Source organism: Meles meles, chromosome 7, assembly GCF_922984935.1.
Source record: "Meles meles chromosome 7, mMelMel3.1 paternal haplotype, whole genome shotgun sequence".
Lineage (NCBI taxonomy): Eukaryota > Metazoa > Chordata > Mammalia > Carnivora > Mustelidae > Meles > Meles meles.
In genome coordinates this window covers 96,994,497-97,021,494 of record NC_060072.1, presented here as the reverse complement: position 1 = coordinate 97,021,494, position 26,998 = coordinate 96,994,497, and the positions used below count along the sequence as shown (strand labels likewise).

General features: G+C 55.2%; 4 protein-coding genes across 27 annotated transcripts in view; 3 read left to right on the top strand and 1 right to left on the bottom strand.

The window, feature by feature from the left end:
- R3HDM2 (R3H domain containing 2) overlaps nt 1-1,499 on the top strand; it is a 158,808-nt gene extending 157,309 nt beyond the window's left edge. For all 23 annotated transcript variants that reach the window (XM_046011378.1, XM_046011376.1, XM_046011377.1 and 20 more), the window contains one exon: nt 476-1,499. In XM_046011378.1, the coding sequence (XP_045867334.1) occupies nt 476-816 (341 nt within the window). In that variant the 3' untranslated portion in view covers nt 817-1,499. The remainder of the gene's footprint in view (nt 1-475) is intronic.
- A 1,865-nt stretch (nt 1,500-3,364) lies between these two features.
- On the top strand, nt 3,365-10,595 carry STAC3 (SH3 and cysteine rich domain 3). Its single transcript, XM_046010870.1, has 12 exons — nt 3,365-3,642; nt 4,364-4,430; nt 4,706-4,973; nt 5,629-5,726; nt 5,939-6,011; nt 6,898-6,995; nt 8,613-8,679; nt 8,866-8,915; nt 9,214-9,299; nt 9,476-9,527; nt 9,617-9,754; nt 10,198-10,595. Exons 2-12 carry the CDS (start codon nt 4,365-4,367, stop codon nt 10,294-10,296), a joined length of 1,095 nt encoding a protein of 364 aa, XP_045866826.1. The 5' UTR covers nt 3,365-3,642; nt 4,364; the 3' UTR covers nt 10,297-10,595.
- Nucleotides 10,596-17,319: 6,724 nt separating this feature from the next.
- Nucleotides 17,320-19,510, top strand: NDUFA4L2 (NDUFA4 mitochondrial complex associated like 2). Its single transcript, XM_046012845.1, has 4 exons — nt 17,320-17,430; nt 17,785-17,873; nt 18,651-18,711; nt 18,813-19,510. The coding sequence occupies exons 1-4, from the start codon at nt 17,374-17,376 to the stop codon at nt 18,867-18,869; spliced, it is 264 nt and encodes an 87-aa protein (XP_045868801.1). The 5' UTR covers nt 17,320-17,373; the 3' UTR covers nt 18,870-19,510.
- A 213-nt stretch (nt 19,511-19,723) lies between these two features.
- On the bottom strand, nt 19,724-24,722 carry SHMT2 (serine hydroxymethyltransferase 2). 2 transcript variants are annotated; one of them, XM_046013847.1, is made up of 13 exons: nt 24,570-24,682; nt 24,121-24,447; nt 23,380-23,577; nt 22,798-22,877; nt 22,420-22,620; nt 22,066-22,147; nt 21,808-21,930; nt 21,541-21,680; nt 21,030-21,195; nt 20,740-20,839; nt 20,498-20,653; nt 20,309-20,416; nt 19,724-20,195 (listed from the first exon to the last, which is right to left on the bottom strand). In XM_046013847.1, the coding sequence occupies exons 3-13, from the start codon at nt 23,545-23,547 to the stop codon at nt 20,068-20,070; spliced, it is 1,452 nt and encodes a 483-aa protein (XP_045869803.1). In that variant the 5' UTR covers nt 23,548-23,577; nt 24,121-24,447; nt 24,570-24,682; the 3' UTR covers nt 19,724-20,067. The 2 variants fall into 2 exon arrangements, with proteins under 2 accessions (XP_045869803.1, XP_045869802.1); XM_046013846.1 differs by lacking the exon at nt 24,121-24,447 and having other exon boundaries at nt 24,570-24,722.
- Nucleotides 24,723-26,998: the final 2,276 nt, after the last annotated feature.

Genomic DNA, 26,998 nt, shown 5'->3' with positions numbered 1-26,998 from the left:
TCCTAGTCCTTTAGCAGAAGCTTGACAAGAGAATGTGGGGGAGTAACCCCCTGCAGGCCTTCCCCACTAGGCATACAAGATCTCTCAGGTTACCCCTATATGGAGGGGTTTGCTAAACAAGGAAAGGCAGGGAAATGGACTTCCCTAGATGATAAGGAAGAGGGATCTCTGTGAAGGGGACGACTGTGGGATATATTTCAGATTGCGCTACTGACTTGGCACAAGAAATGAGGTGTAGGTCTCCAGATCTGAAGAAATCTGGATTCTGATCCCCAGTTTCTTCTTGGACTAAGAGGAGAAAGGTTTCTTTGTTTCTCCTAGATGCCTAGATGGTGGGGTGTTAACACTGATTTGGGGAAGGTGGGCGAGGCCAGGCTCTTGAGGACACTGTCAATAGACTTGATTCGGCTGCAGAATTCTCTGCAGGCAGCTCACTAGTCCTCTCCTAACCATGTCCTTTCTCCTCCCCTTTCAGTCCTGGGCCGGGTGCTGGAGGTGACAGATCTCCCTGAGGGCATCACTCGGACCGAAGCGGACAAACTCTTCACTCAGCTTGCCATGTCTGGCGCCAAGATCCAGTGGCTCAAGGATGCTCAGGGGCTGCCTGGCGGGGGTGGGGGGGACAACGGCGGGACTGCTGAGAACGGCCGCCATGCAGACCTCGCTGCCTTGTACACCATCGTGGCTGTGTTTCCCAGCCCCCTGGCTGCCCAGAATGCCTCCCTTCGCCTCAACAACTCTGTGAGTCGCTTCAAACTTCGAGTGGCCAAAAAGAACTATGACCTGAGGATCCTGGAGCGAGCCAGCTCCCAATAAACGGAGGAGGGGAAGGCACCAGCGCAGTGGGGGGAGGAGGGTGGGGGCCGAGGGATCCTGACAGACCACGGACAGAGGCTGAAAGGAAGGTGACAGACCCTGAACTGGAGCGTGAGACAGTGGGGATGAAGATGGAACAGACACACTGGCACTGGACTCCTTCTCGCTCCCCTGCCAGGGGTCCCCTCTTTTTCCCTGGTTGGCTCCCCCGCTTCCCTCTCCTTCCCATCCTCTTCTGCCATTTTTTATCTCTTCTCCCACCATGAAATTAATTTTTTTTTTTTTTCATATTTTTTTGGTCAGGTAGATTTGGGAGGGTCCCACACTCCCCTATTCGATCTCCTTACCATCCCAAGCTCCCTTTTCATTTCTGGTCTTTATGAATATATTTATATGGACAGAATTAAGAAAAGCAAATTGATTTCTCCTTTCTCTCACTTCCCCCATCTTGTCTCCCCAAACCCCAAAGAGTTAAAACTTGGGCCTCCCCCCACCTCCCAGAACACTTGTATATTGTTTGTTTGAGGTTTGTGCCACAGTAACAGACAGTATTTAATTGCACATACAGATGTTTGCTGGGTATATTCACTGTAAATTTTATTTAATCTGATTTTTTGTTTGTTTGGGGGGTTACTTGGGGGGAGGTTGATTTTGTTTTTAAATATAAAAAAAAAAAAATCTGTCACTGGACGTCAGTCCCTGTTTCTCTATTGCTGCCCTGGTGTGGGTGGGGGTTGGAGGTCCTGGGTAGGTACAGTCCCACAGCTATTGGAGGGATCCCATGTAGGTTGGGATGGCTTTCCCTAGCTGGCGTATGCACACATACCTTCCTAACAGTATTCCCTCATCCCATTCTCCTCCTTGCCCATAGTATTTGGAGAGATGGCTGGGTCTCCAGTGGGACCTTTGTTCTGGGCTCCCCCCACTCTTTCAGTAAGTGTGGTTTCATCAAGCACACCAGTTCTCAACTCCAGACCTCTGAGTCCTAATTGGTAAAATAAGAGACTTGGACTAACTAGCTTACCTCTGAAGTTCCTTCTACTATGTTAATTCTGTGATACTCATGTAGGGTCCTCATGGCTGTCGGGGGAGAGGTGAGTGAGGTCCAAAACTGGGTTGAGATGGTGGCCTCATACATGTCCAGAATCTGATCTTTGGAAAGTCTTCAGGGCTGGAGGACTTGGGCCTTTCTTTAAAACAAAAGCCATTGTGTTCTGCGTGGCAGGACAGAAGTGGATGTTTCTTAGGATAAAAGCTCCATCAGTTGAACTTGCAGTGCCAAGATGCCATATTATCCAGGCACGCCCAGCAGTCCCTGTCCTGTGCAACTGAAGAAAGGTGAAAAGCAGACATTCCCCACTCTGCATAGATGGAGCTTTTCCTCTCTCTGCCCTCTTGTTGTGCAGCCTGTCAGACCAGAGCCATTAGGAGCCATCCAGCACCCCCTATTCAATCTCACCCACCCCTTAAGGAAAAAGAGCAGTGACAGAAATGACAAAGCACATTACCCTGGAAATCTCTTGGGTCTGGGTAGCAGTATCTCTAGCCAGGCTCCTCTGAGGCTTGTCTGACCCAACCTCCAACGTAATCCTTTACTTCTTACAGATACAAGGGATAAAGCAGCACTACATGACTACATCCAAATGGCTGTCCTCTGAGATGGGAGTATCTTCTCTTTCAGCCATGTCACAGCCCAGAGTAGAAGGCTGCATCCCTGCGAGATAAAAATGCCAGATACCTCACTGATCCATAAGTTCATATACCGGGGCATCAGATGAGGGAGATGGAATCAGGGAATCAGAATGATTTCAGAAGTGTGGGGCATAGCTGTCTTACATCAAAAGTTTTCAGTCCTCGCGGGGAGGCAGACATTACTTAGAGAATATAAAACCCCTCTGTGTGGTAACTGCCTTCTGTCCAATGGGAATGATACCATCTCTACCTGACCATCACTGCACTCCCCCAGAGCCTCTCAGAAATCCCAGCCTAGATTTTTTTTCAGTAGCTCTTAGATTTCTCTGAATTTACCCTGAGGACAAGATTTTAGAATGGGGGATGAGAGGATGTTCCTGGGCACACTGGAGGGAATGAAGCAGTGCTATGCATGTTCTTCACTCCCTTTCAGGATGGCAGCGAGGTACCCTTCCCGCTACCCATGGATAAGGATGCAATCTAGTCTGGCTGATACGAAACCTCGGAGAATTGAAATTCTCCTTTCTTCACCAGTTCCTGGCCCTTTCCCTCCTAAAGGTTTGAAGTAGAGTTAGATCAGTGTTTGTGGGTATGAAAACACATGGCCACGGGAAGACAGCGGCTGAAGAATCAAAAGCTAGTTCCTAAAGTAGGTCCAGGGAAAATAGAATTGGAGACGTGTTTGGACCTTGGGGAAAACTGTGTACAATTTGATCTATATCTTCTGTCATCCAAAATCACCTAAATGAGTATGCGGCATAAACACTGTCCCTTCTTGAATTTAGCCAGAACTGACCTGTACACCATAGATAAAAAACCAGGGCGTAGCAGCTCTGGGGGATGGGAGGAGTTAGGGTCCAGCCCAGCCCAGACCTCCCCGTGTCCAATTTCTCTGTGTCAGCTGTGTCACTCAGCTGTCCACTCTCCTCCAGCCCTGTCATTTCAGCTCTGACACCAAGGCGAGAGACTGGGAGGTCTACAAATAACGTCTGGGTAGCCGGTGTGAGTACAGAGGGTACTGGGGGGGCTTAGCCCCCAAGGAAGAGGACCAGTCCTCCCCCAGCATCACCATCAAGACCCCAGGGGCTCCCTCTTCCCTCCACAGACTGTGGACTGACTTAGGGAATCCCAAACGTAAGTTGCCTCTTCATCCTCTGTCCATTGCCAGAACTGCTCCCTGCAGCTTCCCCCCATCTGTAGCCTATTCAGTGTCTTCAGTTTGGCCTGTGAGTAGTTAGGGTTTTAGGAGTGAAAGTATGACTCCAGGACAAGAGCGAGGATTGGAGGGTGGGGTGGGGGTGGGGCCAAGGGAATGGAGTAGTGAGGGAAGAAAGGCTCATATTACTCTGAAAACTTAAAATAGCCAAGGACTGAAGCAGGCTGGGAACTAGGCCCTGGGCCCCTGGGACTCAAGAAAGGGCTAGGGGTGAACAAATGTCCCCAGCCCATCCCTCCAAGCATGCTTCTGGACACACACATTAAACCTCTTCAAGAAAGGGAATCTGGAAGGCTGTGTGTCACCTCTCCCTTGCCCACAGGTTCCCAGGAGAAAAACACTAGGCAAATCCCTAAACCATGCAGCTTTGAGGCTGTATTGGGGCTGGAAAGTCGGGTTGCCCCGAGGGCGGGGAAGGTTTGGTATCAGTTTGAGGAACCAGTTGGGAAGATCTTTCCTCTGTTGCGCTTTTCTCTGGACCTCCATGGACTCTTTCTGTCCATAAGCCTATGAAAGGATTTCTGTTTAACCAAATTTCTCCCAAAGTCCACTCAAGGACCACCCTCCAGTGAGGGACAGGAATTAGGACAGAGTGGCAGTCAGGGATTAGATTTAATAGTGGGGTCCAACCTCTTGCAGGATGACAGAAAAGGAGGTGCTGGAGTCCCCTAAGCCCTCCTTGCCAGGAGAGACTCGGCAAAGTGGGGTGAGTCTGGACCTGGGACCCCCCGGGTGTGGGGAGCTGGGAAGCCACCGCAGCCCTCGAAGAATGCTTGAATTGATCTCACTTGAATATGACTCCTCCGTCATCAGAATGCTAGCCAGCACCTGCAGCCCCCTAACACTCCTAATCTTGGGGGGGGTGCCCCTTGCCCACACTAGAAAAATGTTTAGTTAGCTTCAGCCTTACCTACTCTAGAGAGCATGACAGTTCTTTTAATTTTGGGTTTCCTCCCCTCCCCCATCCCCTTCCTCCCTCAGCTACAGCGGCTGAAGCAGTTATTCAGGAAGGAGTCTCCCGGAACAAAGGAGATGGAGCTTCCCCCAGAGCCCCAGGCCAATGGGGAGGCAGTGGGAGCTGGTGGGGGGCCCATCTACTACATCTATGAGGAAGAGGAGGAAGAAGAAGAAGAGGAGGAGGAGCCCCCCCCAGAACCTCCTAAGCTTGTCAATGACAAGCCTCACAAATTCAAAGATCATTTCTTCAAGAAGCCCAAGTTCTGTGATGTCTGTGCCCGGATGATTGTGCGTGAGTCACGAAGGGAAGTGGAGAGAGCGTGATGTTGAAGGCAGGAGGTGGGGGAACAGGCTCAGGAGAGGAGCATTTGTAGAGGAGCGTTTGTATGGCAGACAGGCTGTGGCAAGAGGTGGCTTTAAGAAAACACTATCAGAGGGGCGCCTGGGGGGCTCCGTGGGTTAAAGTTCTGCCTTCGGCTCAGGTCGTCGTCTCAGGGTCCAGGGGAATCAAGTCCAGAGTCAGTCTTTCTACTCAGTAGGGAGTCTGCTTCTCACTCTCCCTCTGTGATCTCTAGCTCTCAAATAAATAAATAAAATCTTAAAAAGAAAATACTATTGAAGGGGCGCCTGGGGGGCTCAGTTGGTTAAGCATCCAACTCTTGATTTCAGCTCAGGTCTTGATCTCAGGGTCTTGAGTTCGAGCCCCATGTGGGGCACCATGCTTAGCAGGGAGTCAGCTTGTCCTTCTCCCTCTGCTCCTCCCCCACTTGTGGGCACTCACTCTCTCTCAAATAAATAAACAATCTTTAAAAAATAAAAACAACACTATTAGAAGCTGATAGTGTTGGATCCTAGAAAGAAAAGGGACCTAAGAGCTAGAGTAGCAGCACTGCTACAAAGGGAAGAGGAGATCAAGAATCTCACCCGAATGTTCTTCCTCTCCCAAGTCAACAACAAATTTGGGCTTCGCTGTAAGAACTGCAAAACTAACATCCACGAGCACTGTCAGTCCTACGTGGAGATGCAGAGATGTTTCGGCAAGATCGTGAGTAGGCTCTGAGGAGCGAGGAAGTAGAAAGGAGAGAATGCGTAGCCAAGCTCCCCTCTTCCAGTCCCTCCCAAGTCATCACATCCATTTCCCTGCTTTTTCCTTCTCAACCCATGTCTTACTCTAAGAAGGGATTGCACTCATGGGAGAGATGGGGTTCTGGGCCATACCTTGCTGTCTCTAATGCTTTCTCCCATCCTGTCCTACAGCCCCCTGGTTTTCATCGGGCCTATAGCTCCCCACTCTACAGCAACCAGCAGTACGCTTGTGTCAAAGATCTCTGTAAGTGCTTCATGTGGGACCCAAGGGAAAGGGCAAGCTAGACATGGCTCCAGCACCACTTTTAGATTTGGAAGCCAAATTCTGAAACAGAAAGATTCTGTTTCCCATGGTTTTCTCTCAACCTAACATTTTAGCCAACTTGAATACAGAGTCAATATTCCTGTTTTATAGCTGAGGGAGCTAAGATTTAGTGAGGGCTCCACACAGCTAGCAAGAGACAGAGAGCCAAGACTGAAACTTTCATCTGCCTAGCTTCAAAATCTGGGCTCTTCATATGTAAAACTATTTCTAAGCAAGAACAAGGATTCTTGACTGTCTTCATCCTTGATACAGAGTAATACCACTCTCAGGGCTAGACCAAGAGCTGTGGGCATCCTGGGAAGATTCATAATTTGGTACCCCTTACAAACAAATTCATTGACAATTTACTCAACATTTCTTTGGAGGAGAGGCTGAGGTTTATGAGGAGCGTGGGTGGGAAAAAGAAGAACCCACTGGTAGCAGCCCCCAGCTTGCACATGCCACTCAATGGGACAAAAGCCAACAGTTAAAGGACCACTCTCCTTAGAAGGAGAATAGTGACTGTGAGCATTCCCCAACTCCCAAACAACTTAGTAGCACAGTTGTCTTTCCAATAAGTGCTCTGCCTGCAAGGAGGGCTGGTAAGTATTTTTCTCCATCACATGACATTTCCAGTGATGTTTTTAGAGCTCTTTATAGATTGATGACTTAGATATGCCCAGCTGACCCTCCCCTAATTCTACACACACACACATGTATCCATCTACTCCATCCCACCTCTCCCTTACTTAGAAGGTCTCTGTTTCCTCCAGGTCTTTCTCTGCTTCCACAGTAATGGCTTCTTTCTTCTTCCCATTCCCACTAGCTGCTGCCAATCACAATGATCCTGTGTTCGAAACCCTGCGTACTGGGGTGATCATGGCAAACAAGGAACGGAAGAAGGGCCAGGCAGATAAGAAAAATGTGAGCACCATATTTTCCTCCTAAGGTCCCTCTGAGAGATTCCCTGGAGCAGCAGGTCCTCTCCTCTCTGGAAAGCTGACAGAAGCCAGGGATTCTCTTCCCCTAAAGTGGAACATAACCCAACAGACACATTTTTGCATATGATATTAGAGGGCCTCAGGTTGAGAACTCCTGCCATAGAATGTATTTTCTCCAGAAACTCCCTTCTGAAATTGTCAGATTAAGCACCATAACCCACTGAAGTCTAGGTCCCAGACTCCCGGCATTGCTGAACAGAGGCAAGAGCCATCCTTTTGGATTTGGGGAAGCATACTTATCATGCCAAGTAATTAGAATTCTAGGGCCATGAAGAGACCATGAAGATCCATGAAGGGTCCATGAATGTCATCTTGTCTGACTCACTTATCCTACAGACGAGGAAACTGAGGCACCAGACTAGCAGCCAAAAGTAACTTGATTTCCTTTTGTATTAGGGTTACTAGGTTGGTAATGCCATAGACTTGCATTCAGTTTGGCAAAGAATTTGTTAGCATATTGTTACAGCTTTCTGGACAACCGGGATGGACTGATGTGGATAACAGTTAGATGGAGCCCTAAAATTGGATGAAGGACTGTGCCCGAAGGATTCAGTCCTTCAGGGAGTGTCTAGCTAGACGGAGATTTCTGATACCTTATAACATGATTTGGTCCTTGGTCCTCACCTATGGAGACTGGATACAAATGAAAAATATAAATGGTATTATCCCTGAAGTTTGTGGGAAACCAAGGGGGGGAAATCTATATACAAAACGGTGTATTTAAATATCTTACAGACTAGAAGAAAAGCCCAAAACCAGTCATTTGAAATTTTGTAAGGAAAAATGTATATGCCTGTTCTTGGATTAAAAAAATCAACTGCACAAAAACAGAACTAGGGATTGGCCTCAGAGTAGTTGATATGGAGGTTGGGTGCAAATTAGAGATTTCTATAGAATGAACTACGATTTATAGCATATAGATAGATAGATAGATAGATAGATAGATAGATAGCAGTGTGACTTAACTGCTTCCAGAAAGGCAAGCGTACTCAGGTTCTATTCTCTTAAGGGAATTATAAAAACTGTGCTGCCCATTTTTTTTTTGTTACACACTAGAGTATTTTTAAGAACAGACATAGTGAAAATTCTGGTAACAGCATCATGGGGGAGGGGGTGATTTGAAGGGACTAAATTAGGCAAGAAAAGACAGAAGGGACTTATCAGCTATCCTCAGATCTTCAAGGGGACTATGTTTGTTCTATATTGCTCCAGAGGCCAAATCAGGACCAATCACTAAAAGTTACAGGGAGACCGAATAGGATTAATTTAGGGAATTACCCTCAAATGGCATGGGTTTACTTTGTAAGGTAGTGAGCTCCTTGTCATTAGCTACATTCAAGCACAATGTGGATGGTCTACCTGCCAAGATGTTTTACAGGAAGCTCAGGCATTAGGCTGGTAGGTTGAACTAGGTGTTTCCTCCAAGGGTTCTTCCAACCCTGAGATCCTATTATTCTGTTAGTTGGCTGGCCTGGCTGGAGAGCCAGGGCAAGCGGGGGTTCCCAAGAGAGCATCTTCCTAACTCTGGTACCCCCTCCAGCCTCTAGCAGCCATGATGGAAGAAGAGCCAGAGTCTGCCAGACCAGAGGAAGGCAAAACCCAGGATGGTGAGTGTTACCTACCTCCATCCCTAGAGATGGAGTAGGGTCAGGGGCTTGTCTGTGATATAGGAAATGGAGGGCCAAAGGGCATGCTGGGTTTGGAGATCAAAGAGGCTCTGCAACAGAAGAGTAAAAGAATGAGGGGCTACCCTCCAGTAGCTAGAGACAACTTGTTGGTGTTTCCCATCCCAGGAAACCCTGAAGGGAATAAGAAGGCTGAAAAGAAGACACCTGATGACAAAGTGAGACTCCTTTTCCCTGCAGGGACCCCAGCCCTCTCCCCAACCCAGGTCTGACACCACTCATGGCCTCAGCAGAAGCTCACACTTACTCCATGGGTTCCCATCACCCTTAACCTGCCTTCTCCACCACCTCACACACACGTGTGCGCGCATGCATGTACACAACAGAATCCTCATAGTTCAGGGACCTGGAAGAGAGTTGTAATGTAGTGTGTCTGGAGAATTCCCTGCCCTGGACTCCTGCCCCTCAGTGTGGGACAGAGGAGCCCGGAGACTCATCACCTCCTTTCACCCCCAGCACAAGCAGCCTGGCTTCCAGCAGTCTCATTACTTTGTGGCTCTTTATCGGTTCAAAGCCCTGGAGAAGGACGATCTGGATTTCCCGTGAGAGGCCATAGGGCTGGGATGGGCATGCACCGGGAGTGGAGAGGGGAGAGCCTAGCTCCCAATGGGAAAGGAAAGGGGGGGCACTCAGGGTTTGGAGCTTGTTGGGGCTGGACCTGGGCCAGATAGGTAAGTAAGCCCCCTACATCTCAGAGGCCTCTCCCTTCCTCTCGCAGGCCTGGAGAGAAGATCACAGTCATTGATGACTCCAATGAGGAGTGGTGGCGGGTAAGAGAAATGGCTGAGACTAGGGTGGGACATTGCTTGACTTTAGAATCTGAGACTGAGAGACTGACTCGCCCTACCATCTCCTCTAGGGGAAAATAGGGGAGAAGGTTGGATTTTTCCCTCCAAACTTCATCATTCGGGTCCGGTCTGGAGAGCGTGTGCACCGCGTGACCAGATCCTTTGTGGGAAACCGCGAAATTGGGCAGATCACTCTCAAGAAGGACCAGGTAGGGGCTCCTGGGTGGCACAGTGGGTTCAGCAACTGCCTGTAGCTTTCTGCTCAGGTCGTGATCTCAGGGTGGGAAGATTGAGCCCTGTGTGGACTCTGCTTAGGATGGAGTCACCTGAGATTCTTTCTCTCTCTCCCTCTGCCCCTCCTGCTCACGCTCTCTCTTTCTCTAAAATCAATAAATAAAATCTCTTAAAAATATAAAATAAATATAGATAGATGATAGATAGGTAGGTAGGTAGGTAGATAGAACTGACCAGGTAGCTCTGCTGCCCCAATCCAACCCCAGGCCCCAGGGTTCCTTGGCAAACTATACTCCTTGCAGATCTTAAGCCATTAACGGGGCTAGGATAGGCCTCCATAAATCCGGGCTCCCCGGCTCTCCTCTTCCACCTTTTCCCTGGATCACTCTCCTCCCTAAACCTTTAATCCTTCGTTCAGATCGTGGTCCAGAAAGGAGACGAAGCCGGCGGCTACGTCAAGGTCTACACCGGCCGCAAGGTGGGGCTGTTTCCCACCAACTTCCTGGAGGAGATTTAGGCGTGCCGGCGCCTGCGGACGGGATATACCAGGCCCCATTCTGGGCAGGCCCAGTGGAGGTTGGGGAGGAAAGGGGCGAAAGCAACTATGCTGGATGGGGGAGGGGAGGGAAGGCCCGCCGGAGCTGGACGGGGCTTCGGGTTAGGGACTGGTTCCCGCCCCCCTCCCCCGGCCTCGGGCTTTGGATACTTGGCGGGCAGAGCCGCCTCACCTGCAACTCCTCAGGCCCAGCCCTTGAGAGCTGGAAGAAGAAGAACGCGTCTCCACCAGGAGGCGCCCCGGGGGTGTGGGAGGAGAACTGTCGAACGCTGCGACTGTATTAAAGTTTTGAAAAAAGTTAGAAAAGTTTGTTCTTTAACTGGGGGCCGAGTCGAGGGCATAGGAAGCCGTGGAGAATCCTCCCCAGCTGTGTCGGCTCACTACCTTCGGCCTGACATCCACCTGGGCCGAGGCCGGTGGGAGATGGGGAGACAGGTGCGTCCGCCAGGCGAGACCTCTGTTGTCAGTGAAGAAGGGGGAGCCTGACTGGAGTCACCGCCCCACCCCCACCCCGCCCCGGCGGCTAGAAGGACCTGGCACCGGGGTAGTTCCCCTAGCTCTTGGCGATTTAGCCACCGGCAGCCACCGGCAGCCCCCTTGCGTTTCGGAACCTGGCTCAGTGCCGAGCTAGGCCGCCAGGGGGCGATGCAAGATCTCCGTTGGAGAGCGAGGGACAGGGCGGGAGAAGGCGCGGTGGGGGGCTGGGGGGACGGAAGGAGAGAACCTGAGACACCGTGCCGGAGACCCTGGGCCTGGGAGGGGGTGGGGTGCGTGCCGTCTCCATGGCAACACTTCCTCAAGTCCTCTGGGAACCGAGAGAGCGAGGCCGGGGGGCCTAACCCCTCCCGCGCGGCCCCCGCCCCAGCCCTTTGCGACAGGTACCGAGAGAGAGGGCGCCGGGCAGACAGCAAACCGGCTCACGCGGAGACCCCCCTGCGGCGCGCCGTATGCAAATGTTATTGTTTGCATATGCAAATATGCAAATGTGCCGGCCCCGGTCAGGGTAGCAGGTGGCAGGGAGCGGGAAGGTGTGGGGAAGGGAGCTGAAGGATACGAGGAGTTTGGGGACCTGGGAGCGGACCAGTGAGAGGCAGCCTGGGGTAGTCTCTGGAGTCGGGCAGGCCGAGGGTCTGGAGCTTGATGGCGGATGGGGGAGGGTCAGCCCCGGCAGTCAGGAGATCCTCTTCTGCCCGTTGTCTGCCAGGCCTGAGGTTGGCACCGCCTAGCAAGGTTGGCAGCGGGAGCCCGGGCACCATCTGCTGCTGGCGGGGGGAGGGCAGAGGCTCAGCTGGGCTGGAGACGAGAAGGGCCCGGGACGGACGCGCTCCCCTTTCTTCCAGAAGGCTGAGGTGTGGAGGGGGTAGGGAAGCACACAGGAAAACTATGCGGAACCGGGTTCGGTTTCCTGTTCCCTTTGCCCTTGACTGTCTTGCCGGACGCCTGGGGCCGGCGGCAGGGTAATAGAGGAAAACTCAGGCAGCCCCCCTGTAATCACGCTTGGGCTGGAATAGGAGCAGATCACAAGCAGCCCCCCTCCACCACCAAACACAAATGCCTTTTGCCCACATCCCTCCTCGGGATCCGCCTACCAAGAAAGGCGTGGTGGGGGTGGGGGGTCGGAGGCCCAGTGCGGGGATGCTAGGACTCCGGTCGCATCTCTTCATCAAGAGATCCGAGGGACTCAAAACAGATCCTCGAGAGGGCCCCCCCACAATGCAGAAGCAAAACCAATTTACTGGCTCATTGGGCGGTGATGCTGGTGTGGGGGTGCCGAGAAGCAGAGAGAGCTGCTGTTCTCCCCGCTCTACACTCGGGGGGCACCCCCTCCCCCGCCTCGCGGAGCCGGCAGCTGTCCCTAATTAGAGCGGCGGTTTAATTGGATTTATCAGCAGTTAATAGGAAATTAAGCAAAGGGCCCGAGAGAGGGAGGGCGGGAGGAGCGGGGAGACCGGCTGCGCGGAGCTCGAAGGATGGGGGCTTGGGGTGCCAGGGGTGAGGACACCGGCCCAGTATCGCGATTGAGCCCCATGATCAACGCCCTCCCCCCAACACTTGCCCGCTGGTTGAGCCCAGGCCTGCCAGTGGAGAGCAGGACTCATAAAGGAGGCAGGAGAGACAGCGACCCTGTGTGAGCCCCCAACGCCCCTCACTCCCACAAACGGCCGCCTAGGTGATGGATGATGTTGCCACAGGCAGCAAAGGTCATAAGTCTGGGCCAAGGAATGGACTGAATTGAAAACAGACTGGAGGAGGGGCCAGGTTACCAAGGTCCAGGACACAACCCACACCCTACCCCTCTGCAGTGCCCACTCCTCTCTTAGCAAAGAAAGTACCCCTTACAAGTGCGGAGATTGGGCAGCACGGGGGAATGGCGGGAAACACACAGCGATCATCCCTTCCACATCTGCCTCCCAGCTGTGTGGGTAATCCTGGCAGTCCCTATTTAGCCACCAATGTCCCCCCGTGGCTCCCTAACCTTCCCCAAGTGCTGGGGTTAGGACCAGCTGGCTTGGCTGCTGTCCGATAGGCCCAAGGTCTGTACCACCCACCCTGGGTGCCAAGGAAGGAAGCTAGCAGGCTGTCAAGCAGTGTAGCAGGGTCCACAGCCCCAGGCACCTCCTGTCACTACTATCTCATTATGTGGGTAGGCTAATAAGGCCTGCTTCTAGGACCCCAGGAACCTCTGCCACACTCTACCACAGGAGGGCACAGACAGCAGTTCCTGTGTGGGTGCAAACCTCTGAATGTGGAGGGGTTGGTGGGGGTCCCTCTGTGTCCCTGGAGGTTATAGGTGTCTGTGCCGCTGGTGTGTGTGCCTGTGCCCCAAGTGTGTGAGGTGTGTATATCAGCACAAGATGTGAGTGTAAGTTGGTATGTGTGACCCTGGTGTGTGTCTGTGCCCTTAAGTATGTATTGGTCGGACTTGTCCCCATTCTCCATCCCCCCCAACCTTTATAATTTTTGTCTGGCTTAGCCCCTGAGTGTCTAGGTGTGCATACGTGCTTTGGCGTGTCTATGTGTGCGATCTTCACACTTGGGTGTGCCCCGAGTGTGGGCATTTCCGCGTGTCTCTGCCTGTAGGACTGCCTATGTGTGAGTATCAGGAAGAGCCGCCCCTGTGAGTGTGTGTTGCTCTGGCGTCTCTGCCTGCAGGTGTGTGTATCTCCGTGACAGTGCGGGGGCGTGTGCCTGGGTGTGAACCGCGCAACAGCGTTTATTCGAATGACAGTGTGACGCACGCGCACTCGTGCGTGTGTGTGTGTGTGTGTGTGTGTGTGTGTGTGTGCGTGCGCGCGCGGGAGCGCCTGGGTGAGTCTCCCGCACCCGCCCCTTCCTCTCCCTATTTCTATTCCTCTCTCCTCTCCGGGCGGGCTTGGCTCCGCCGTCCGCATCATCTCCATCCATTATTGAAGAAACAGCCGCGTCCGCTCCAATCACATCAACACCCCCCGCCCCCTCCGTTCCGTTCGCCTCGCAGCCCCTCTGGGTTCTGGGGAGGGGGGAGCCGCGGCGCAGCGGGGGCGCCGGACAGGAGAGGGCTCATGAACCCGGTGCCCCAAGCCGGGCGAGGCACCGGGACTCCGGGGTCCCCGGCGGAGAGCGCTTTGCATAAACAGATGGCGCGGGCGTCTTTGTCTCGCTTGTTCGCTCGCCGCGCGGCTCCCGGCTCCACGGCTGTCTGGCTGATGCAATCATGATCATCTCTCAGAGCCTCGGGACCCGGCGCCCTTAATAGCTGCAGAGGGGGTCAGGGGCTCCGGGGCTCCCGAGCAGATGCTGGGCACCGTGTCTTCCCTCCCGGGCGCCCCCTCCCTGCCCCACAGGTGCAGAGGGAAGACGGAGTCCACGCCGAGGTGATGGGCATGTGGAGGTGACCGGGAAGTAGACCCCAGGCAGTGCCCTGAGATGTCCCCAGGCAGTCTCGTTGGACTGCTGCAGCCCCCCGGGACAGCAAGCTGGAGAATAGGAATAGAATGGGGGATGGGGAGGGGAGAAAGACATAAAGACAGAGACGGGCAGTTGTAAAGAGAGACACAGAGGGTAGAGAGATGTAGACGGAAGTAGAGACAAACACAGAGAGACACAGAAACAAATGCAGAGGGACAAAGCCTGGTAGAGAGAGCTGCAGAGGGAGAGACAGACAGACACAGCCAGAATGATAAGGAACAGAGAGACACAGACATATACAGAGACACAGAGGTAGACAGAAAGGGCTGGAAGAAGAAAGAAGCAGAAAGAAGGGCAGCCAGAGACTGGGGCAGGCGGGGGGGCAGAGGGCAGTGAACAGTCTTAGGGCAGAGACCCAGCCCCGGGCATCTGGAGCCCACCAGCCCGGAGAGAGGAACCCGCCCGAACCTCTGGTGCCTCCCACAGCTGGCGAGGTGGGAGATCCCTCGTGCCCTCTCCTTTCTTGCCCCCCCCCCCGCCCCACCTCAAACCAGAAGAGGGGAAGCTGCGGGACCCAGTGCCTTGGCGGTGGGAGTGGCAGGAGAGGCAGGCGGGACTTGGACCAATGCTCCAGGCACAGACTTAACCTGCCCCAAACTGTGGGGCGCAGAGCCTGCAGGACCCGAAAGGGGGCGCTCGAGGCGTCTCCCCTAAGAGCTTGGGAGCATCTTAACCTCCAGGGGGCGCCCGCGCCCACAACCCCAGCAGCCAGCTCGCTACGCCCAGTCCGGCGCCTTTTGACCAGCCGCGCAGTGAGCGCGAGGATTAGTGTCCTGGTGCGATTTGGCGTTCGGAATCTGGTCCCCACGGGACCCCGCATGCCCCAGGCCACCCCTAATCGGCAGCAAATGACTTCTGTCGTCCCTCACGCGGCGTGGTCGGGTGGCCTTAGTCTTTCTGATGGGAGAGTGCGCGAGGGTGGGGAGAGATGGGGTCCGGAACTCACGGAGTTCTGCGTCCCAGTTAAGCCCCAGAGATCACGATCCAGAGATGGGTGGGGACTTAGAAGTAGGATCTCAGGCAAGGGGTCAGAGACTGGCACCAGAAATAGGTGTAGGGTCAAGGCGCCCCGGAGAGGCCAGAACAGAAGCAATAATGTAATAAGGCGCTTGAAAAGTGGGGGCGGAGGCCCGAGGCAGGAGGAATAACCGCGGCTCTAGGAAAGGAGCGGGGCGGAAAGTTCGGAACGCGCCAGACCTTGGTCACCAGAAGTCACAAGAAATAGTACAAGAGCCCGGGCGAGGGCCCGAGAAGCCAAGGGGCGCGGCACGGGGGCCAGACGTCCCTGTCTGCGTCCTGGCGCCCCAGCTGTGCCATGCAGAACCAGATGTGCAGCCCAGATGTGCAGCCCCTGGAGCTCGAGCTCTGGGATTCATTGCTAGTCCCGGAGACTGGAGGGCTGGGGGGCACGAGTGACAGAACATTCCACTCCCCCGCCGGTCCTGGAGGTGCGGGTGTTCAGGGAGGACCCGGCTCTGCGCTCCAGGTTCTGACATCCCGTCAGTCCCCCCTCCCCCCCACCACCCCGACACACATCGCAGCGAGTCTCTGTCTCTTTGTTCTCGCCGTGTCTCTGACACTTTATCTCATTATCCGCCGGAGGGAGGCGGAGAGCCTGGGACCCTGCAGCCTAATTACAGCCGCGCTTGTCAGCTCAGGGGGCGGGGGAGGTATCAGCGCCAGGAAAGGGAGGGGGCCCCCAGAAGGGTAGCTTCCTTCCTTGTACAGCCCCCACCACCACCACCGCGTAAGCCCAGCGGTGGGTGCACAAGTCACTCCTGTCCATGCCACCACCACCACCGGGCTCTGGGCTGGAGAGGTGGTGGAGCTCCGCGGGGTTTTTCTGTGGGGTGGAAGGGAGGAGGATAGGAGGGTGAAGTTAGCATGGCAGTGAGGAGAGGTGGTTAGGACTAGGATCCTGGGTGCCTAGGCCCCCAACTCCCCAAAGATGATGGCAGTGAGCTTTCCCACCCTAGCAGCATAGCAGACACCTAAGTTGGCTGCAGAAAGGGAGGCAATTGCTCTGAACGTGTATCTCTGTATGTGTTGTTCTCTTTCCTCCTTCACCATCTTTTCTGTCTTTCCTTGGCTATTTTCCTTACCCCATTCTCTTCCTCTCCATCACAGTCAGAAACAGCCTCCTTAGGGGGCTCCGACTTCATCTGGAGGGGACTGGACGTAGGCTGAGCAAGCAAGTCTATCAAAGTCCCAAACTTCGATAACTGACTTACTCTAACCTGAACCAAGTTTAAAATACACCCAGGTGGGGCACCTGGGTGGCTCAGTGGATTAATGCCTCTGCTTTCGGCTCAGGTCATGATCCCAGGGTCCTGGGATCGAGCCCCGCATCTGGCTCTTTCTCAGCAGGGAGCCTGCTTCCCTTCCTCTCTCTCTGGCTCCCTCTCTGCCTACCTGTGTTCTCTCTCTGTCAAATAAATAAATAAAATCTTTTAAAAAAAATTAAAAAAATAAATAAAATACACCCAGCTCCCCTGACCTCTAAACACTATTCCAAGGCAACCACAACACAACTTGGAGAAGTACCCAGGACTAGAGGAGCTGAGGCTGCTTTAGTGCTGTGGGTCTCTCTGTCCCTCTCCTCCTCCCACTACACTGTGTAGGGAGACAGAACTGGGGCCTTATCTGTGAGCTCTAGAGCTGTCCGGGAAGTGCTTCCGATGCTGTCACTGGTCCCCAGTGGGTCCCGGTCCCACAAGTCTCTCTGTCCGACTGCCTGTCCCATGGTGAGTTCCTCCTTCCACCTCTGGATCCTCCCTCAGTCTCTTGCTCAAAGCCTGTGTTGCCTCTCTCTGAAACCAGTTCAAAGCCCCAGGTGTGATGGTGTCCCCCAGACCAGGGTGCCGCCATTGGGAGGAGTGCCGGATCAGAAAGCCCTCTGCTCCCCGACACTTCTCTGGCTCTGAGCTGGGAACTGCGGGAGGAAGAGATGAGTGGGGGTGGGGTGAGCCTGCTGAAGCCGCCCCGCCGGGCTGGGCTGGGCTGGGCTGACCCCTCCCCAGTAGGGGGCGGGACCCCAGGAAGAGCGAGGGAGCAGAACCGCTGGGGAGCATCAGACGGTGGAGAGGCGCTATGGCGGGAACGAATCCCGGGGCCCGCTTCTACCGGCAGATCAAGAGACATCCCGCGGTGAGTTCGGTCCCCAGAGCCACTGTACTAACTCCTAACTCTCTCGCTTCCCTGGCGGCCCCTAAAGCTCCCAGTACCCCGCCCTTTGCCCAGTTCCCCAGTGCTCCTGGTCTTTCTTCAGCTTGCCCTCAGTCTATCCCTGCAATATGCCCCAGGTCTCTTGAATCCACCTGGGACCCACTCGCTGTGGGACGAGGGAGACGAAGGCTGGAGATGTGGTGTGGGAGATTCCAGGTCCTCTCTCCCAGACGGGAGGGAGTGCCAGACCCGGGCTGGGGCGGGGGCGGGTGCTGGCAGAGAAGATTGTAAAGGGGAGGGGGCTGACCCCTAAAGTGCCCTCCGTCTTCCCCGCAGCTCATCCCGATGATCGGCTTCATTGGCCTGGGAATGGGCAGCGCCGCGCTGTACCTCCTGAGACTCGCCCTGCGCAGCCCCGACGTCTGGTAAAGTCCGGGTCTGGGACGCAAGCAGGGGGCCTGGGTGAAGCAAGGGTAGGGTAGGAACGCTAGGGCCTCTCAGGAACGGTGCCAGTGGGTGGTCTCAGCAGGCATCCTCAGGCGGCACACCTGGGTGTGCGCCGCGCGGCAACTTCAGGCTGGAGCCTGCTCCTGCTGCAGGCGGCCCAGGCCTGCCCTCCCATCCGTCCCGCCGACCACTCACTCCTGGGGCCCCAGACTCGACCCGCTTCGGGCTGCGGAACCCGCACCGCTCCAGGCCCGGTTGCCATGGCGACGTGCTCAGCCGGCGGGCAGCCTTTGGGTACCTCCACCTCCCCGCCTGAGTGCTGGGGGTGTGGCCGGGTGAGCTGCTAGGGGAGCCTCTGGGGCTAGAGGGGAGTGGAGAGTCCCAGCCCCACCGAGGTCGGCGGGGGTGGGCCATGGGGGCTCTCCATCCAGCGCCATGAGCACCTCAGGGATAGAATTGCAGGCACATCAGGAAACCCCAGCCCCTCAGGATCTCATTCCCAATGCTCTGCTCTGGGGGGTGAACCTAGAGCAGCAAGGAACAGGTGGGAGACCCTGGGCTGGGTTGTCAGTCTGTCACCTGGCCCGAGCCTTCCTGTTTCACTTGTCTGCACCCCGTCAGTCTCTGGGAAGTAGGACCCCCCACCCAGGATAGGAAGGGGGTGCTGGGGGTGGGGCAGAGACTCTTTGTCACTTTAGCCTCCTGGGTCCTAGCTTTCAGAGAGGAAACCCTCACCTTCCCCTCCCTCTCTGTAGCTGGGACAGAAAGAACAACCCAGAGCCCTGGAACCGCCTGAGCCCCAATGACCAATACAAGGTACCTCCTCCATCTGTTCATCTTGGTCCCAGGACCACCCTCCCCACCCCCAGGCCACGAAGGGATGTCTGGGGCACTCAGTGTCCCTTTCCCTCCTATAGTTTCTTGCAGTTTCCACTGACTATAAGAAGCTGAAGAAGGACCGGCCAGACTTCTAAGCTGGCTGGGGTGCCAGTGAAAAGTAAACCACCATCAGCCAGCCGACTCATTTCTTCCACTCTCTGCCCCCTGCCCCCAGGGCGCCACTCTAGCCACCCTGTCCAGCTGCTGCTTACACAGGCTTGGTTCCCACAGGAGGGGAGACAGCTCCCCACCCCCTTCCCTTGCTCCCTCAGCGGAAGCGCCTCTGACCCTCCGCTGGAGTCCCACGCGGGGGGAGGAGTTAGAAGGGCGGGCAGTGTGTTGACCCAAAAGGCTCCAACCAGCCCCTCTGCCCCCCTACCCGGGCCTTGCAGGGTGTGGCTCAGGCTACGTGTTGAGCGTGGCCAACGTGAGCCAAGAGCAAGCGGAGGCCTCTCGGTGCCAAGTGACGTGGCGGGCCCCACGTTAGCCCAGGCTCAGGGCGCCGGCGCAGGGGCGGTGCTGCTCTGGCTCGACTGGGCTCGTCCCCTGCCGCCCAGCCTGCCTTGGATGAGGCACCTTCGCCCAGGGAAGCGCAGCAAGAGCTCCTCCCTGTGCCTAAGCCCACTGCTTCCCCAGCCAACAGGCATCCCCTCCCGGCAGCCTTGCACCTGGGCTCCCCCTGCCATCCTGCCCCTCCCTTGCTCCCCTCGGTCCCCTGGGATCAAACAGAAGCAGCCGTGGGCAAAATACAATTTCATTTAACAAATTGAATTTGCTGCGCCTGCTAATCATGTCTGGTGTCGGCTCTGATCAGAGACAGAAAAAGGAGGCTGCGGTGGGGGGTGGGGGGACGTCCTTGTGGTGGTGGGAGGGAAGGGAGGGACACGTGGAGGGAGACAAGTCACTACCAGCCCAAGGGACCCCTCCCACAGTAAAAGGACAGCTCAAGGCAGGTTAGCATTTTATTAGATAAAAACAGAAAGATGGGTGCCTACCCACCCCTTCCTCTGGCTCACAAGGGCAACTGGCCTTTCTTCAAGTAAAAGCAAGGAGTCTGTAACACTGAGATAATGGGAGAGCTCAGGGCAGAAAGCCCCAGGCCTCCTCCTTCTAAGTTTAGTTGCAAAAAGAAATCTTCTCAGCTACAAAGTCCAGAATATAGCTGGGTCTTTCCCTAAATAAGAGCCCTTCGCTCCTCCAGCAAAAAATGGGAAGATAGTCGCGCTCCCCTCCTTTGGTCCCAGTAGGCAGGGCAATAAACTTCAGTCTGTGGGGCTCATTTCCGAAGGACCCTCAGCGCTCATCAAAACCAGGCATGGGGAAGGCCCTGGCAAACTGCTCCACTCGTTGCCTGAGGTCGGCCAGCCGATGACTTGTTTCTGGGTCCTTGAGCAGGAAGGATTTGAAATCCTGGAGTTTGGCTAGAGGTAGGATAAGGAAAAAAGCAGTAAGAACTCCAGAGAAGCCAGTTCGATCGGCCAGCGGGAGGGACGGATAGCGAATGGCTGGCTCAGCCAGGGTCGTGCCCACTCACCAGTCTTGCTCTTCACCTCCAAGCCAATGCTGACACCTTCATCTATGAAGTCCACAACTCTCCGAAAGTCATCCTCGCGGAACTGTCGAGAGGTCAAGGCTGGGGCCCCTAGGAGAGACACAGAAGAGGGTTCGCACAGTCCAAGCTCACCTGGTAGCCATCCTTCCTCCCTCAAAGCCCAGGTCTCACCGAGCCGCAGACCCCCGGGTGTGATGGCACTTCGGTCTCCCGGACAGGTGTTCTTGTTGGCTGTGATGGAGACCAGTTCCAGCACCCGTTCAGCCCGAGCTCCATCCAGGCCCTTGGGCCGCAGATCCACGAGCACCAGGTGGTTGTCAGTGCCACCTGAGGGGAGGGGCGGTCGGCAGGGAGGGGTGAGTTCTAGGCCTCTGTCTGAGGCTGCAGAGGCTCTCACCCACCCGCTGGCTCACCAGACACGAGCGAGTAGCCTCGCCCTAGCAGGGCATCCGCCATGGCCCGAGCATTCTTCAGGACCTGCAGGGCATACTCCCGGAACATGGGGGTGCAGGCCTACAGGGCGAGACAGGAACACCTGGAACCCCAAGCACTACCCCTCTGCCCCGCCCCCTCCAGCACAGTTGCAACTCCATTCTTGACCCCACCTGGGCACTTCCCTGCTCTCAGCTCCGATTCCCTCAGCACGGAACAGGGTCTAAGGCCCCAGGCCCAATGCCCTCCCAACAAGAGTAAGCTCCCCAACCTGCTTTAGGGCCACAGCCACTGCAGCAATGGCATGGTTGTGGGGCCCTCCCTGCAGGGATGGGAACACAGCAAAGTTGATTCGGTCCTCAAATGTGTAAGGGATCTCCCGGCCAGTCTTGGGATCCACAGCCCGCGTCCCCTTCCGGTAGAAGATGAGTCCTGACCTATGTGGGAAGTAGGTGATCAGAATCGAAGCTGAGAAGAAAGGACAAGGGGTAGGGAAAGCAGAGGAAGCTGGCTGGCCTGGGCCCACTGTGCTCTCAGAGTCTACCTCAGCTGAGCTGGTGTGCAGGATTCCAGTGGTCAAGGAGAGCAGCCCTTTGGGCCCACTCCCAAATCCCCCAGCAGGGAACCACCACTATGGGCAAGACAAGGAGAGTCATCACACACTGAGGAGTCTTCGGGGCTTCAGGTGGGAATGAACCTCTTTCAGATGCAGCCCAGCCATGCCCCGGGAACAGGGCGTGAAGGCAGGGGAAAGATGAGGCCTGACCTCAGGGAAGACTGACCTGGCGCCTCGCAGGGTCTTGTGAGTGGTGGTGGTGACAATATCCGCATGCTCGAAAGGTGAGGGGATCACCTTGGCCGCCACCAGGCCACTGATGTGGGCCATGTCTGCAAGTAGGTGCGCCTTGACCTCATCACACACCTGGACAGGTACAGAGACAGGCCTCAGCCTGGGGAGGGCCCACACAGATGTTCCCCAGGCGGCCCCTCTTCCAGAAGCTTCCCACTGCCTCCCTGGGATGTGGCCAGCATGCCAGCCCTCCGCCAACCTCTCTCATTCGGGCGTAGTCGATGAGGCGTGCGTACGCACTGGTACCAGCTATGATGAGTCGCGGGCGGAAAAGTCGGGCCGTCAGTGCCAGCTGGTCATAGTCGATGAGGCCAGTTTTAGGCTGCGTGGACAAACGAAAAGCTGAAGCCCTGAGAAGGAAGCAGGGCAGCTCACTCTTCTCCTTGACCCTGGAGGCTGCCCAGGACTCCCATCCCTCCCCATCCCCAGGAAAGGGCCACCAGGGCCCAGCACTCACATTTAGCTTATAGGGCATGGACTCAAAGAAAATGGATGTGGCTGAGACCCGCTTGACATCAGACATGTAGCCATGAGTGAGACTGGGAGCAGATGAGAGAGATCAGAGAGCTTCAGAGACGATTAACTCCCAGACTTCACCACACCCTGCCTGCCCAGCTCCAGAGGACCCTGTCCCTGGAACACTGCTCCAAGCAGGCACAACCCTCCCTGCTTGGTCCACTCTGTGCTGAGCACTGGTGACTGGGGTCTTCTCGTGCTCATCCACTGACTTGCACAGCAGGACACATGGAAGATGTTCAGTAACTCTTTCCCTATGCTCACCAAAGCCAACACCCATCCCATCCGTACTCACTGGCCCCCGTCGGGCAAGTCAAGCCCCATGATTCGGTCATGAGGCTGCAGAAGGGCTGTGTAGGCGGCCAGATTAGCTGGAGAGCCCGAGTACGGCTGGACATTGACGCCCCACCGTGCAGGATCCAGGTCAAAAGCCTCCAAGGCTCGGCGCTGACACAGCAGCTCGATTTCATCCACTACCTCTGCTCCTCCATAGTATCTGCCACAAGACGGGGGTGTATCAGGGCACACAGAAAGGGTCCTGGTATCCCCTGCAACCAGCTGCAATGGGCTGGGAAGGCCGCTCCTCTACACACACTGGGAGGGTACAGGCAGGTGTCCCCCACAGGGAGCACCATCCCTGAGGCTGCCTCTGCCCTCTGGCGCCAGCCCTCACCTCTTGCCAGGATAACCCTCCGAGTACTTGTTGTTGAGACAGGACCCCAAGGCCTCCAGCGCAGCTCGGCTGCAGAAGTTCTGGGGTGGGGGGGATTGGGGGAGTTAATGTCAGAAGGTACTGAGCCCCTTTCCCTGGAGCCCCCCGTAGCCCTTTCCTGCCAGAGCCCCAGGCCGCAAGGAGGGAGCTGAGTTCTAGAGAAAGCTCCGTTTTTTCATTCAGCATTCCTTGTCAGGCCTGAAGAAAGCATCCTGAGAAACCCGGGATGGATGTCCCCAGCAAGGCCACCTGTCCACTCGAACCTGTACTTCCAGGTTCTTCTTCCCTCTTGGGAAGAGGAAGGGACCACACTAGATTGCAATTCTTCACACTAGATTGGACAATTCTGAAAGCTAATGTCCCCAACCCCTAATCCAGACTGGCCCTGCCTTTTCTTCAGAGGACAGTAAGAAGAGGAGAAGATCAGGCCCAGCAGGAAAGCCTTGAGTCTGAAAGGTTAATCTGGAGAAAGAGCAGTACGATGACCTGTTACTTCCTGCACCCATTGTGACCCATGCCGTGGTCCCTCTCCCCAAGCCCCACCTCTGAGGCAATGAGCTCCAGGCCACGACACTGCCTGTCTTTCTCCCTCTGCAGCAGCTTCCACATCTCAGGGTCACTGTCTGACAGACTCTCCTGGCCTGTCCAGCCCCTGGCTGCTTCTCCAGTGTGGGTCTGGGCCACCTCACTGTGCTGGCACCGGAAGGCCATCCTGACCAGCTGACCACATCTCTGCAGAGGCTAGGAGAGGAAAAACTAGAGTCAAAAAAACCCCCACAATCATTCAAATAGTCTCCCAGCAACCCTCAGCCATGCTTATCAGGCTTTCTGGCTCGAAACCTAGCAGCCAGTGGTCCAGCAGCCTTTTCCAATTCTTGCCACCCCCACCTCCGCCTTCAAATGCCAGTTCCAGAGCCAAGGTTGAGTTCAATGTCCAGGGGGTGGTTCTGATTTGGTCCATTTACTTCACCTCAGAATTTCCCTCCAGCTTGACCCATGAACCACTCTGCAAAGCCAGAGGGCAAAGTTTGTCCCCCAGAAGCCTATGCCTCTGGAACTCAGAGGCAGTCCACTAAGGTTCCAGAACCTCCCCAACCCACAGGAACAAAAGGGTCTTCCTGCAGGACCTCCATGGCAGTCAGAGGGGTGGAGGCTGAGTTGGCAAGGATTTAGGCAATAGGCTACAGAGGTAGTTTCCAGAGCAATAGAGGTGGCAGAGACCTTTAGCAGTCTCTGGGGAAAGGTGGATGGGGGGAGCCTACTAGCAGGAAAGCCAAAACCCACATCCTGCTCTCTGTGCCCTCCATTCTTCCATGTCCTTCAGCCCACAGAGTCAAGGGACTCCTGATGTAAGTAGTGGGGCCGGGTTGCATCATCTGCACAGCTGGAAGCTGGCAGGAAAAGACTCGGCTCGCCGGTCCAGTCCAGGAACCCGCTCGTTCACCACGGTCCACGGGGCATCTGGTGCGGTTCTCTCCCCTACTGCCACGTGAAACGGGTGATCGCAGGCCCTGGGGCTTCTGGTTGCCGGAATGGCGAGGGGCCCCAGATGCTCCGCGGGCATTGGGGTCGGAGGAGTTCTCAAGGATTCCATAGTTGCAAGTTCGTTCCCTGAGGACCAAAACCACGTGCGTGGAAAACCCAGGAGAACCCCAGAGTTTGTGAATGGGAACTGGGGTAGGAGGGGAGCTCGCTTTCTATTGGTCACCCAGTATCCGAAGCCCCGTTCTTACCCGAGTCGCCCGGAGCAAAGAGAAGGGCAACATCGCAACCCGAGGTCGCAGGAGGTCCAGCCACCAACTCTGGCGGGGAAAAGCAAAGGGTAGAAGAAGACTGATCCGAGAGCGCGTGCGCGAGAACAGCCCGAGAAACCACCGGATTGAGGGGAAGGACCTACGCATGCGTGAGGCCGCCCCTTTATGGTCTGTTGGGAATTGTAGTTTTTTTTTTTTTTGCGTCCTTCTTCCGCTTCAGTTCCGCATCGGTAGCCCATAGTCAGAGGCTCTTGCCTGAAAGAAAAGAGATCCAGTGCTGCACCACCTCCTCATTGTCCTCAAGCTTAATGGGGGTATTTCCCCACCCCGTTGTCCAAACAGTAGCCATTTATTGGGTCCCTCCTGAATACCTAGATTATTAGGCTCTTTGAAAATATAAAGATTCCTCTTCGAGCTAGAGAGCCGCGGTGCCCTGGAAAGCTCCCTGGCTTGGAAGGGTGAGACCTGAGTTCAAGTTCCACCTCTGGGACGAACTAGCTAATTAGCCTCTCTGGCCCTCAGTTTCCTCACTCGTAATTCAAAAACAACATGTATTGAGGATTGAGTGAGACTCTGTATGTAAACATGCTCCCCAGAGCTCTGGAATGGATCACCGTCCCCTCGTCCTCTGGCTACTCCATGATTATCTCCTTCTCCTGCGACATCCTGGAGCTGAGTGAGGTGCTCCCTCCTGTTTTTGCACTTGTTGAATCTTGCTATCTTTTGACCTCCTGCCGCTCCAGCAGTCAGTGAGCTCTCTTTATATCCCTGGGGCTCTAGATCCTCAGAACCGGACAGGATCTTCCTTTCAGCCTGACTTCATCTGGACTCATCCTTTGGGAGAGGGACTTACTGACCCCTCTAGAAGTAGGTCCCCAAACCTCGAAATTAGAATTGGCTGGGAAATGTAATATAAATATATGAGTGGGAGACTTCTCTTCTCCAGTTCTAATTCAATGGATCTTAACGAGCAGACATTTGCCCACTCACGGTGACAGTAAAACCTCTCCTCAGTGATTCTAATAAGCGGTGATTTTGAGAATCATCGTCTTACTTAACAAAATGACACATTCATTCATTCACTCATTCACTCATTCAACAGACATGTTGCACTCCTACTCTGTGCCAGACATGGCCTAGCCTTGGAGATACAAGAAGAGATCACTGACTGCTGGGACATCAAGAAGTGAACAGGTAACAAAATGCAACAAGTGCAGTGATGGGCAGGGCAATTCAGCTCCCAGAGGTCCAGATGTCCCAGGGGGAGGGCGGGGAGGAGGAGAAGAGGATGGCTACAGAGGAGGCAGTTTGTGAGTCAGAGGAAGAGGAGAAGGACAGTCCGTCACAGAACATGTTGACATGCAAAGTCTCATTTAATCTCCAGGACATGCTATTTTATTATTGCCTTACAAGTGAGGAAACTGAGACCCAGATGGGCTAACTTGCTTATTCCGAACATTCCCACTTGGCTCTCCTACCAGGCCTTAGAAGTCCCTGGTTTGCTCTAACCTTCCCTCCCACTCGAACCTCAGGTGTTGTCAGGTTTTCCAGCAATAAGCCCTTGGTTAGGGTTCTCCTTCCTCCAGTCTCTGACCTAGAACCACCTCCCTCTTCCTTTCAGCTTGAGTCTGTTATTCACCCACCCATCCACTCACCCACCCCTCCATCCATCCATGATTTATTTTCCCCTCAGCGACTTCTCAGTCCCAGGCGCGACTAGGTCAGACTCACCTCTGACTCGGTTTCCTGCTGGAACAAGTGGGCAATTCCCTGGAGAGTACTGCACTGTTTGAGCAGGTATCTTGGCCCAGGACCCAAAAAGAAGGAAGGCAGAAGACCAAGTGTCCAAGTGTCGAGGTGTGTTCTCTGCCTCAGCTTGTCCTACCCCCTCCCTCTCCCCAGTCAGGGGTCCCCAGGGGAGGGGGGCGGCTGAGCTTGAGAACTGCTAATGAAGCCGGAGCCAATTAACGCCCGGGCCAGAGTTGGGGGCGGATAAAATTAGCAGCGGCGCCGGCAGGAGGGAGCTGGAGGCGGGGGTGGGGAGGGTGGGCAGCTGGCTGAAGGGGGCCTTGTTTGCAGGCGGCGAGCGGCGGCGACGCGAACAGGCTCTCCAAACTCGCGCTCGTCCCTTCCCCCACCCCCTCGTCTCCGGCCTCCCTCCCTGTCTCAGCCGTCTGCAAACTCAGCGCCCACGAAATTAGGAAGGAAAAGGAAGATCGATGACTCCAGATGCCGCAAACACCGTCCCCCCCCCCCCACCTGCCACCTCCCTCCAGCCCCTCGGAGCTTAGCAGGTTGTCAGCGCTCTGCCTACGCTGTCCCCGCAACTCCATCCCATTTCAGGGCCTCATACCTCCTCCCCCAAGTCATCTCCGACAGTCCGCTGGTAGTTCCCTCTCAGGTCTCCT